The sequence below is a fragment of the Podarcis melisellensis genome (assembly GCF_964234715.1).
Source record: "Podarcis melisellensis genome assembly, chromosome: 1".
NCBI lineage: Eukaryota > Metazoa > Chordata > Lepidosauria > Squamata > Lacertidae > Podarcis > Podarcis melisellensis.
In genome coordinates this window covers 5,529,326-5,542,916 of record NC_138528.1, presented here as the reverse complement: position 1 = coordinate 5,542,916, position 13,591 = coordinate 5,529,326, and the positions used below count along the sequence as shown (strand labels likewise).

The 13,591-nt window shown below is 48.2% G+C and overlaps 1 protein-coding gene across 1 annotated transcript in view; it reads left to right on the top strand.

Annotated features, from left to right (window-relative positions):
• GCH1 (GTP cyclohydrolase 1) overlaps positions 1-13,591 on the top strand; it is a 40,226-nt gene that overhangs the window by 1,854 nt on the left and 24,781 nt on the right. The window contains exon 2 of the mRNA XM_081915425.1: positions 13,065-13,174. Within this exon, the coding sequence (XP_081771551.1) occupies positions 13,065-13,174 (110 nt within the window). The remainder of the gene's footprint in view (positions 1-13,064; positions 13,175-13,591) is intronic.

Sequence of the window (13,591 nt, the reverse complement as noted above, 5' to 3'; positions counted from 1 at the left end):
GGCCTTGTTCACACTCCTGTTTACTAGCTGTGTTGGGTTTTTAATCCCTGCTCACAGGAATCATCCAGAATGAAGGCATATCCTGTATTGTTGTGAAATAATACCATCTGGGACATTGTTTCTCCAACCAGTTTAACACAGATCTGAGTCCCTAAGGCTAAAACCACTCTTAATCTCTAGACAAGGTGTGGACTCCTTTGCATAGCGTAAAGACACCCCCATTCCCAATAATGTCCCCTGGTGTGAACACACCTTCAGTTGTGAATTAGCAACTCCTGGGTCTGAATCTTAGCTCTTCCCTGAACTCCATCTGCGGTCTGGTCTCAGAGAAGTCTTCCCTTCCTCCCTCTCTCTTCCCCTCTCCTCTCCCTCTGACTAGTGGCTCTCCAGGATTTCAAACAGGGCTGTTGTGTTTGGCCAATATATAAATAATAAAATTATTATTATCATTGTTATTAGTACTATGTACACCATGGTTTCCCAAACTTGAATCTCCAGCTGTTTTCGGACTGCAATTCCCATCAACCCTGACAGCTGGTCTTGCTAGCTAGGGATGATGGGAGTTGTAGTCCAAAAACAGGTGGAGACCCAAGTTTGGGAAAGTAGCAGGGTTTTAGGATGGGGTCTCTTTAAGCTGTGGCGATTGAATCTTGAAATTTTCTGCATGCAAAGTTAATGCCTGTCCCTGACCCATTCCCTAATAATAAATGATGGCTTAAAGCAGGCAGGTCCAAAGTCCGTTTCGGGGGCCTGTCGGATTAATCCGGCCCCTGTGGTAGTTTATTTCCTGGAGTAAAATCTTTTTAAAAGCCCAACAACTTTGTGGTAGCATCATAAAAAGAAGGAGCGTCTCCACCCCCATCATTCTGCCCAGACACTGAGGTCTAGCGCCGAGGGCCTTCTGGCAGTTCCCTCACTGCGAGAAGCCAAGTTACAGGGAACAAGGCAGAGGGCCTTCTCGGTAGTGGCACCTGCGCTGTGGAACACCCTCCCGCCAGATGTCAAGGCAATAAAAAACTACCAGATTTTTAGAAGACATCTGAAGGCAGCCCTCTTTAGGGAAGCTTTTAAAGTTTAACAGACTACTGTACTTTAATGCTTTGTTGGAAGCTGTCCAGAGTGGCTGGGGTAACCCAGCCAGATAGGAGGGGTATAAATAATAAATTATATTCTATTCTAAAAAAAGCTCAACAACTTAATCCTAAAAAAAGCTCAAAAGCCCTCACGCATGTTCACTTCATCAAATCTGGCCCTCTTTGAAAAAGTTGGAACACCCCTGGCTTAGAGTTACATGCCATTATAACAAGTGCACTTGCCCCGTGGGTTTATGCAATGCTATTGTGATCTTGCTATTGTGGGACACGGGTGGCGCGGTGGGTTAAACCACAGAGCCTAGGACTTGCCGATCAGAAGCTCAGCGGTTTGAATCCCCGCGATGGGGTGAGCTCCCATTGCTTGGTCCCTGCTCCTGCCAACCTCGCAGTTCGAAAGCACGTCAAAGTGCAAATAGATAAATAGGTACCACTGCAGCGGGAAGGTAAACAACATTTCCGTGCGCAGCTCTGTTTTGCCAGAAGCGGCTTAGTCCTGCTGGCCACATGACCCGGAAGCTGTACGCCGGCTCCCTCGGCCAATAAAGTGAGATGAGCGCCACAACCCCAGAGTCGGTCACGATTGGACCTAATGGTCAGGGGTCTCTTTACCTTTATTGTGATCTTGGTAGTTTATTCTGGATCTTTTCCCCAACGATCCCTTGCATGGAATTCTCCTTTTTTCACAGCTGGGTCAGAATCTTAGTGGCGTCCTCTCGTCTGTGCTGCCCCCATCACCTCCCTCCAGCCGTTCAACTGGGAGGGGCGAGGTGGAGGGGAGTTCAGGGCAGAAATTAGCCGGGCACCAGGCACATTTTGCTACTGACAGAGGTCCAATGGCGACTACGTGGAGACCACAGCTGGCAACCACAGCTTAAAAACCTCCACCTTAGTCCCTAGTTAATTCTGTTTCCATTTCCACTGTGTGTGTTCCCCCTCTTTGCATACAGGGATGAGTGAATTGTGAGAGCAAGCTGCAGTCAAGCAATGGACTCGCAGAATTTTAGAGCTGGAGGGGACCACGAGAGTCATCTACTCAAAACCCCTGCAATGTTTTGCCCAATGTGGGGCTAAAACCCATGTCGTAAACAAAGCAGCTAGTAAGCCTGATCTTTATTGATCCGTTGCAACAGGGTGCTCCCCTCACACACAGGAAAGGAAGAGGACCCAGAAAAATGGTGTGCAAGGCCTTATAAAGACTTTTGAAATTGCCACCCTGTAGATCAAGACCACCCCCAGAAACATCATACATACATCACAGAAGGGGTGTAACCTAAGACCACCCCTCAGATACATTACACCTACATCACAGAAAAGGCGGTCTACAGGAAATCTGAGTGCTTTGTTTACCTGTTTAATGGTCAATTGATTGGATTGCCTTGGGACCCTGGCCAGTCTTTTGTAATGATAAATAGTTCCTGAGCCAGGTCAGGATCACACCCTATTCATATCTTAAATGTGCCCTTAAGACAGGGTTTGTGAGGAAAGAGACAATGGGGAGGTTTCCCACTTTGACCTTGCAGAGAAATCATTTGCTCAGTTTGGGAATCAAAATTTGTTTCAGGTCGGTCTTCCTGTGCTGATCTATGTACGTGCTTGGTTGGTACGCTTACGAACATTTAACATATACCTAAGACCTCCAAATTCCTATCACACCCATGACCCTCAAGTTAAGAGTCTAACACTGCTGCCAGGGTGCTTGCACCCAGTGGCAGAGGAACCCGGGGCAGGACGAACCGCCCGGTGGCGCACATGCGATGTCTGTACGGACTGCGCATGCACGGCATCCCTTACGGAGTGCGCATGCGTGGCAGCCCATGCAGTCGCTGTGCGAGAGGTAGCCCATATGGACGCCACGTGCCCTCGGTTGCTCTACAGCTGGGGGGAGGCAGGGGCCCTCTTGTCACGCCCCCCCCCGAGTGGCACACGGGGCGGCCCGCCCTCTCTGTCTCCCACTTTGTACGCCCCTGCTTGCACCACACCAAACTTGTCGCTGCCCTGTCAGGTTAGCAGTGCGGATGAGGCCAGGTGGGCTATCCACTCCCAAGAACTCTTTTTCATGGTCAGTCACTACCAGTACAGACCACATGAGCATACATGCAAAGTTGGGATGCGGGTGGTGCTGTGGTCTAAACCACTGAACCTCTTGGGCTTGCCGATCAGAAGGTCAGCAGTTCGAATTCCTGTGACGGAGTACGCTCCTGTTTCTCTGTCCCATCTCCTGCCAACCTAGCAGTTCGAAAGCACACCAGCACAAGTAGATAAATAGGTACCGCTGCAGCGGGTAGGTAAATGGCGTTTCCGTGCGCTCTGATTTCCGTCATGGTGTTCCATTGCACCAAAAGTGGTTTAGTCCTGCTGGCTGCATGACTCGGAAAGCTGTCTGCGGACAAACGCTTGGCTCCCTTGGCCTGAAGCGAGATGAGCGCCGCAACCCCATAGTCGCCTTTGACTTGACTTAACCATTCAGGGGTCCTTTGCCTTTTTTTTTTTAACATGTAAAGTGAGTTGGGTATTTTGTCCCAATCACTTTGCCCTTGCTTGCATTTTTGTCCGTCCTGGATAGGAGCCACACCAATTCAGAACCGCTTTCGAAGAAGGCGTAGCGAGGCAAATGCTTCAAAATTCTTGCTCTGCGTTAAACCACAGGCTTTGGAGTTAGCGCTGCTGCTGCCGGCCACTTGTCAGTTTGTTTTTCTGTGTCGTAAGGTCTAGCCGTGCGCACTTAGCTGCTGAGCAACCAGCACGAACCAATAAAGCAACGATGGCGACGGCTTCTCTTTACTGACCTCTACCTGGTGAACCACCTGGAAGTGCATTGCAGATGACTGTTTTGAGAATCACTTGTGATTTTTAATCAGTGGTGCAGCTCACTTGGTGTACCGCTTTGCATTTTCTAGATGCGATACTTGAGAACAGTAGATCATGGATCTGAACACAGGTGAAGTAATCTTAAGGGACTCTCAGGATCTGGTGCCAGGTGTAAACGTTGTTGAACCAAATGCAGATAGTGACTACAGTGCTATCAAATTCAATATATATATAAATGGGCAATTGCCAAGAAAGTCCAGCATATTTACATTTTACTTCAAAGGAAGAAACAATCCCCAAGAAATTTGGGGAACTGGTAAAAGAGGAAGTTGAAAAGAGGAGTCAAAAGTGGTTAAATCTCTCCATAATGCTTGTGGTTATTCAAAGCCACAATATTAGAAGCTTGGCTAAAATATACTCTGTATATCATTTGTTTGTTGCCTTTCCAAAGTTCAAAAACATGCTCAGGACAGGACTGGTTCCAACATGGAAATACACATAACTGCAAACATAACAAAACTATTCATAAGCAATATTTCTTGTTGTTTAGTTGTTTAGTCGTGTCCGACTCTTCGTGACCCCCTGGACCAGAGCACGCCAGGCACTCCTGTCTTCCACTGCCTCCCGCAGTTTGGTCAAACTCATGCTAGTAGCTTCGAGAACACTGTTCCACCATCTCGTCCTCTGTCGTCCCCTTCTCCTTGTGCCCTCCATCTTTCCCAACATCAGGGTCTTTTCCAGGGAGTCTTCTCTTCTCATGAGGTGGCCAAAGTCTTGGAGCCTCAGCTTCAGGATCTGTCCTTCCAGTGAACACTCAGGGCTGATTTCCTTAAGAATGGATAGGTTTAATCTTCTTGCAGTCCATGGGACTCTCAAGAGTCTCCTCCAGCACCAGAATTCAAAAGCATCAATTCTTTGGCGATTAGCCTTCTTTATGGTCCAGCTCTCACTTCCATACATCACTACTGGGAAAACCATAGCTTTTACTATATGGACCTTTGTTGGCAAGGTGATGTCTCTGCTTTTTAAGATGCTGTCTAGGTTTGCCATCGCCTTTCTCCCAAGGAGCAGGCGTATTTTAATTTCGTGGCTGCTGTCACCATCTGCAGTGATCACGGAGCCTAAGAAAGTAAAATCTCTCACTGCCTCCATTTCCTCCCCTTCTATTTGCCAGGAGGTGATGGGACCAGTGGCCATGATCTTCCTTTTTTTGATGTTGAGCTTCAGACCATATTTTGCACTGTCCTCTTTCACCCTCATTAAAAGGTTCTTTAATTCCGCCTCACTTTCTGCCATCACATAAGCAATATAGAAAACATTAAAAAATACAAAACCAAACCGAACAATTTCCACAGTGGATAGTTTTGTGCCAAAGGGTTTGTGCAAAAGAGACAAGTGTGTCCGTCTGCCTTGAAAGTGGCGGAATAAAGCCTGACTCTGCCCCCCCTTGTTTCCACTTGCACTGTGTGCAATCACAAATGTGAATTAAATTAGACCTTTTTTCTCCGCTGCCAATGTTGATGGAGGAACTAGCAGATGCTTTCCGAACAATTGATTCCATTTGGGGCTCGGCGCATGATTCCAGACCTCATTAGAGACACTGATAGCAGAAGCAAACCTTGTTGCCTCTCGTACGTCACTCTTCTTGTAAATACCGTTTTGGCAGGAAAGCGGAGTGAAGAAAGGCTGCAATTTCAACCAGGTGTCTCTCTTAAAGCCTTTTATTGCCTCTGAATGATCTGCCGTGTCTTCAACTTGTTTAAACTGTCAATGCATTGGGGGAAAGTGCCTTAATTTGACTCTCATGAAAAGTAAACTTGCCAAAGCTCTTTTTTATTTTTCAGAATTTTTTAAAAAAAACGTTGGCACAATTTTCTATTTTTCTTTTCACAGCTAAGTTGTGAAAAAAATATGAGGGGGAACAAGAAAGGAGTAAAATTTTGTAACCAATAATATTTTCTTCCGAAGGCAAGTTTCGTTCTGTGGTGTTTATGTTTATAACTATAAGACTTCCTTGCAAGCGCTGTTGATGAAGCAGAGAATGGGGGAAAACGCAGGGTGCCCCCCCCCTTTCGATGGGAAGTTACTTTCACGGGAATAGTCATAGTACCACCGTACAGTGGTACCTCGGGTTACATACGCTTCAGGTTACATACACTTCAGATTACATACGCTTTAGGTTACAGACTCTGCTAACCCAGAAATAGTACCTCGGGTTAAGAACTTTGCTTCAGGATGAGAACAGAAAGCGCACGGCTGTGGCAGTGGGAGGCCCCATTAGCTAAAGTGGTACTTCAGGTTAAGAACAGTTTCAGCTTAAGAACGGACCTCCAGTTCTTAACCCTGTATTCTACCGTGGTCAGACCCCACTAGGAATACTGTATCCCGTTCTGGGCACCACAGTTTAAGAAAGATGTTGACAAGCTGGGATATGTGCAGAGGAGGGAGACCAAGATGATCAAGGGTCTGGAAACCAAGTTTTATGAGGAACACTTGAAGGAGTTGGGTGTTTAGCCTGGAAAAGAGGAGATGGACAGGAGACAGGATAACTATCTTCAAATATCTGAAGGGCTGTCCAGTGGTGGAGCAAGCCGATTGCGCTCCTGGGGCGGCGTGCGTGACATCCGCCTGCGGGGGTGGGGCCAGCCACACATGGGGCGCAGCCAGCTGGGGTAGGACGCTCCGCTGGGCCTCTGAGGCGTCTGCCTGCTTCCTCCCACTCTGCCACCCTACAGCCGAGGGCAGTGGCGTAGCGTGGGTTGTCAGCACCCGGGGCAAGGCAAGTAATTTGCACCCCCTAACCCGTGGATTTGCGCCTCCTAACCCTAACCCCCAGATGTTGCGCCCGGTGAGGCCGGCCCCCCCTGCACCCCCACGCTACGCCACGGGCTGAGGGGAGGCAGTGGGCGGACCGTTTGGGGCCGTGCAGAGCCTGCGGGCGCCCAAGCCGCCGTGTCACTCCCAGGAGAGACGCGTGGCTCAGACGCGCTGCAGGCCCGTGCGGTGAGTGCCCCCACTGCAACCCCCTTCCTCCGCCCCTGGGGGTGTCGCATGGAAGATGGAAGGACCTAACCCGATAGATTCAACTTACATGAAAGGCGATTCCAACTGATCATCAGGAAGAACTTTCTGACAGCTGGAGCTGTTGAATGGTTGATCAGACTCTCACTAAAGGTGATGGACTCTCCTTCCTTGGAGCTTTTTAAACAGAGGTTGGGTGGTCACCGGTCATACAGTTATCAAATCACCCCTCGGTCGTCTTTTCTCCCGGGTGGATGTATATTATCACCCTTCTTAAACTTTTGTGCCTGTTGGGATTTCATTCCTCCCATTGCAGGATATGTGATTGTTTTCATCACATCTCTGTGTTGACATCCCATACTGCTAGAGTCATGAGAAGGGAAGTTCAGTTACGCTGTTCCGTGATGTTGTACTATTGCTTTTCTGTTCTCTCTCGGAGATGAAGGAGGAGAGAGGAGCCATGATTTCTTTTGTTCTGTTTTGTACGTAATAAAGTAGCTTAGAAATCCACACCTCCAATGCCTAGCTACTGCTTGGACTCTGCTATCCTGGCATTCTCCAGTTGGTGCAAGAAGCCCAGTGAGGTCCAGTTCCGTGTACCCATGCACCAACAGTGCCCACAAGTAGACACGGGCAAGATGGACCAACTGCCTCTTTTATTATGTTCTTAAGACACCAAAGGATGCGGTGCCTGTTGCACTTGCTTGAAAATCCAATGCTCCGTTGGAGAAAATGTTCCGTCTAACATTTGTTAAAAAACCCGAAGCATTTTTGTTAGGGATTGTAGGGAAAGATCTGCCAAAAAAGCTGAAAAACATCTTCATGTATGCGACAACGGCTGCGAGAGTCCTAATAGCACAAGGATGGAAGGCTGAAGAAACCCCAACTAAAGAATCATGGCAAGGAAAATTGCCGGACTATGCAGAACTGGCAAAATTGACACATAAGCTACGAGACAAGGATAACTGTGACTTTAAAAATGAATGGGAATCCTTTACAAAGTATTTGAAGAGGCAACAAAGCAAATTGGACTCCTTGGCAGGTTTTGAATAAACATTCACAAACTTTTTATCGACAATAATCAGTTAAATAATTTAAGGATTTATACAACTTTGTAACATGCAGAGAACAGCATTCACAGAGAAACCAAAGACTGGAACTGAGGGAAGTCAGGGGGGTGGGGGTGGGTGGGTTTTGTGTGGGAGCGTGGGGGGAGGGAGGAAACGGGGGGGGGAATTAAGGATGACATGTTTTTGGATAATATGTTTTGTTTAAATCTTTAATAAAAATTATACAAAAAAGAAAAAAGAAAATCCAATGCTCCCACGGGCATTGAAAGGTTAATGACCCCCGCCATAGCAGAGTCCGACTCTTGCCAGTTATGTGAATGTTCCACCCACCCATTCATTGTACTTCTGAAGTGGCCTTTTTCCAAGTCAGGGAAACTTAAAGAGTCCCAACCACAGAGGGCAGAGATGATGGGAGGTGAGAAGGCAAGAGTCAGGGGTTTTGAGGAGAGCCCTTTGGCGGCACATGGGTTTGCCTAGGCGCACATGCACCCAGTCTGAGCCCCTATAAGCATTGCTGGCTCATGTTCCGGCTCTGGCCTTTGAAGCAACTTCGTAAACTCCTCGTGGTTTTGATTATTCCGCCTGTGGCTGGAGAATGCAATGCACCAGAGAGCCAGCCATCCTAGCCGCTTTGTGTCTTCCGTTAACCTGCCCTAAAGGCTGTAAAGGCAGCCTCTTCATCTTTTCCTTTTCGCTCGCCTCCCGAGCGACATTAAAGCCATGCAAATAGTTCCTATAGCAACAGGCTCTTTTACCTCTGACGCAAAGGCTCCAAATCATGGGCGATTCTCTTCCCTTCCTATTCAGATTTTATCTTCTCCCAACTGTTGCGATCCTCTCTTTCATCCAACGTCACGTCTGCCGATGGGGAGTTTGCGCTCCACACGTGCTCTAAACGCCCCAGCGGCGCATGCTTTTATATTTGTTGTAGGCAAATGCATTTCAGGGGGTGGACTGGATGACCTTTGGAGTCCCTCCCAAAACATCACACAGAAGTTAAATTCTATTGAGTTCAGTGGAGCCTTGCTGTGCTTTTACCTGGGAGTAAGTCCTGTTGGACTTGATAATAATAATAATAAAAAATAATAAATTTTATTTATACCCCACCCTCGCTGGCCAGAGCCGGGCTCAGGGTGGCTAACACCAGTAAAATTACAGTAAAAACATAATACAAAAATGATCTTTAAGAATAATAATAATTGAATAATAATTGACCTGCATCTGCGGGTCGCGATTCGCCACTTCTGCACATGCGTGTGACATCATTTTGAGTGTCTGCGCATGTGCGAGTGGAGAAAACCGGAAGTAACCCTTTCCGGTACTTCTGGGTCGCCGCGGGACGCAACCTGAAAAGACGTAACCTGAACCGAACATAACAAGAGGTATGACTGTGGTTCTAAATCTCCTGGAGGCTGTTGTAGGATGAATGGCGGCTAACAGATTGAGGTTCAATCCTGACAAGACAGAAGTACTGTTTTGGGGGGACAGGGGGTGGGTGGGTGGGTGGGGTTCCCTGGTCCTGAATGGGGTAACTGTGCCCCTGAAGGACCAGGTGCGCAGCCTGGGAGTCATTCTGGACTCACAACTGTCCATGGAGGCGCAGGTTAGTTCTATGTCCAGGGCGGCTGTCTACCAGCTCCACCTGGTGCACAGGATGAGACCCTACCTGCCCGCAGACTGTCTCGCCAGAGTGGTGCATGTTCTAGTTATCTCCCGCTTGGACTACTGCAATGCACTCTATGTGGGGCTACCTTTGAAGGAAACTGCAATTAATCCAGAATGTGGCAGCTAGACTGGTGACTGGGAGCGACCACCAAGACCACATAACACCGGTCTTGAAAGACCTACATTGGCTCCAGAACATTTCCGAGCACAATTCAAAGTGTTGGTGCTGATCTTTAAAGCCCTAAACGGCCTCAGTCCTGTATACCTGAAGGAGCATCTCCACCCTCATCGTTCAGCCCAGACACTGAGATTCAGAGCCAAGGGCCTTCTGGCAGTTCCCTCATTGTGAGAAGTGAGGTTACAGGGAACCAGACAGATGGCCTTCTCAGTAGTGGCGCCCGCCCTGTGGAACGCCCTCCCTTCAGATGTGAAGGAAATAAGCAGTTATCCTATCTTTAAAAGACATCTGAAGGCAGCCCTGTTTAGGGAAGTTTTTAATATCTAATGCTGTATTGTTTTTAACATTTGATTGGGAGCCGCCCAGAGTGGCTGGGGAGACTCAGCCAGATGGGCGGGGTATAAATAAACTATTATTATTATTATTCCAACATTCTGCTTCATTTGCTGCCCACGAGCCCTGGCGCTAGGAGAGAAACCTTTCTCCCTCCACTTGCTCTGGTGGCCTTTGAAGTCCCCATCAGTCACCCAGCCGGCTCTGATGGACGGGAGTTGTGATGCACAACGTTTGGAGGGCACCAGGTTGGCAAAGGTTGTCTTGCGGGAAGAGAGTTGGCCAGAGGCAAATGTAATCTGCCCTTCCTGCCCTCCCCCCCGCCTTCTCCAGACACTTCCTGGTGATGGACATGACAGAGGAGCCGAGAGCAGCTCTATCCCTGGTCGCCAGGGTTACCTGCCTCCATCTGGCTGCGCACAGGAAATTAAAACCACCCGCGATAGCATATCACTATCAGCCCTAAATGGCAGCTCCAAGCATCGGTGGCCGTGTTTGCGAGGGGTGTCTGTGCGTCTGTGTTTGTGTCACAGGAAGCTGTAAAAGAAAAGGCGTCTAGCACAGCTGTAGGTTTTTTTATATTAGCTTTTGAGTCACTGGGAGACGGGGCGGGGAGCTTTCGATGGGCTTCGAGGGTGGGGACCGCTGCCCGAAAGCCCTTTTGTTCTTATTCAGATTGGCTCTTGCACAGGAACTGTGTAAAAAGTACAAGATGAAGTCCAGCTAAGCTTTTATGCACAGACTTCCTTTCCTTGCCTCCTTCCTGAGGGCAGGTAACCCAGAGGGGGGAAATTCCAGACGGCAGAAAATGTGCGGTTCTGGTGCCCTCTCTTTAAACTTTTCCCATCTGCTTTACTGGTTTGTTTGTTTGTTTGTTTGCTTTCACAATAGTTGTGCGATGGAGGCAGCTGCTGTACCCATTTTACAGATGGAGAACTGAGACAAAGATGTTGCTCGGTGAGGTCATGGCAGCCTCATTGCAAAAGAGATGCTTTTTAGAGCATCTACCTTTGTATGCCTTTTGAATTCTGGTGCTGGAGGAGACTCTTGAGAGTCCCATGGACTGCAAGAAGATCAAACCTCTCCATTCTGAAGGAAATCAGCCCTGAGTGCTCACTGGAAGGACAGATCCTGAAGCTGAGGCTCCAATACTTTGGCCACCTCATGAGAAGAGAAGACTCCCTGGAAAAGACCCTGATGTTGGGAAAGATGGAGGGCACAAGGAGAAGGGGATGACAGAGGACAAGATGGTGGGGCAGTATTCTCGAAGCCACCAGCATGAGTTTGATGAAACTGCGGGAAGCAGTGGAAGACAGGAGTGCCACCAGTCAAAGCTGCTGGTGCTCCCCACTCCTCCACATGCAGCTGCTGGGTAACCTTGGGCCAGTCACACTTCTCTGAAGTATCTCAGCCCCACTCACCTCACAGAGTGTTTGTTGGGGGGGAGGAAGGGAAAGGAGATGGTTTGCCCCTTTGAGACTTCTTAGGGTACTGATACTCCTTCATGGAGGAAGGATGCTCCAGCCTGGAGAAACAGGAAGTTTCGACTGGCTGGATCAAACATTCCCTCAAGCCAGCGTGGTGTAGTGGTTAAGAGTGGTGGACTCGTAATCTGGTGAACCGGGTTCGCTTCCCCGCTCCTCCACATGCGGCTGCTGGGCGACCTTGGGCCAGTCACACTTCTCTGAAGTCTCTCAGCCCCTCTCACCTCACAGAGTGTTTGTTGTGGGGAGGAAGGGAAAGGAGATTGTTAGCCGCTTTGAGGCTCCTTAAAGGGAGTGAAAGGCGGGATATCAATTCCAAACTCTTTTTTTAAAAAAACTGTTTTTGGTTTTTTTCTATTACGTTTTATTGTAATTTATTTTTGGAGTTAGCCGCCCTGGCCGGCCCGGACAGGGAATAAATAAAACATTACTATTAATTATTATTACTATTATTATTACTATTATTACTATTTTTTATTATTATTATTATTCTGTGTTAGAGGGGTTTTTTCTTCTGGTGGCAGACGACAGAACCACGAGACCGGTGTAAAACACTCGCCAAACCAAATATCTGGTATCGATCCTTGTTTGGCCGGATTATATATCATATTTCTGCGCATTTGTACTTCTGTGAAAAACAGAACAAGGATTGATACTAGATATTTGGTTTGGCGATGACCCAGCTGAGAACAGCGAGGGCGGAAACAGCGAGGGCGGAACAGTATTTACACTGTTCTTCCTTCACTGTCATCAGTAGCAACTTGGAGAGCCAGCATGGTGCAGTGGTTAAGAGTGATGGACTCATAATCTGGTGAACCAGGTTCGCTTCCCCGCTCCTCCACATGCAGCTGCTGGGTGACCTTGGGCCAGTCACACTTCTCTGAAGTCTCTCATCCCCACTCACCTCACAGAGTGTTTGTTGGGGGGGGGAGGAAGGGAAAGGAGATTGTTAGCCACTTTGAGACTCCTTAAAGGTGAAGGGTAAAGGGACCCCTGACAGTTAGGTCCAGTCGGTGGCGTAGCGTGGGTTGTCAGCACCCGGGGCAAGACAAGTAATTTGCGCCCCCTAACCCGTGGATTTGCGCCCCCTAACCCTAACCCCCAGATGTTGCGCCCTGCGCCCCCCACGCTACGCCACTGGGTCCAGTCGTGACCGACTCTGGGGTTCCACGCTCATTTCGCTTTATTGGCCAAGGGAGCCGGCGTACAGCTTCCAGGTCATGTGGCCAGCAGGACTAAGCGAACCAGAGCAGCGCACGGGAACGCCGTTTATCTTCCTGCCGGAGCGGTACCTAGGGTAGTGATAAAGCGGGATGTCAAATCCAAACTCCTCCTCTTCCTCCTCCTCCTCCTCCTCCTCCTCCTCCTCCTCTTCTCCTTCTCCCTCTTAATGTGCTTTGCTTAATTTCAGATGTACTAAACGATGCCATATTTGATGAAGATCACGACGAAATGGTGATCGTGAAGGACATAGACATGTTTTCGATGTGCGAGCACCACCTGGTTCCATTTGTGGGAAAGGTAATTTTTTACTTCCATCCCCTTTTTCGCTTTTTTTTTTTTTAAACCAACCACACACAGAGAATGAGCAGGCGTATGAATCGGAATGTTTGGTTCACCAAAGCCTTTAGGGATTCCATCAGCAAGTTATCGCAGAATCGTAGAACTGAAGAGCCGAATGTTACCCGCAGGGGTCATCTCTTCCATCTCGCCCCTGTCATGCAGGGATCTCAGCTAAAGCAACCATGGCAGATGGATGAAAAGAAGTGAAAAAAGGAAAAGTAACATAGGCAACGTCTATGTTTCTGGGTAGACTTGTCTGAAGAAAAATATTTTAAGCGGGTGCCTGCTTGATGCATGTTTGTTGTGGGATTAGCTGTGTGAGGATTATTGTCATTGTCTCATTGATCTTTAATAATAATAATGATAATAATAATA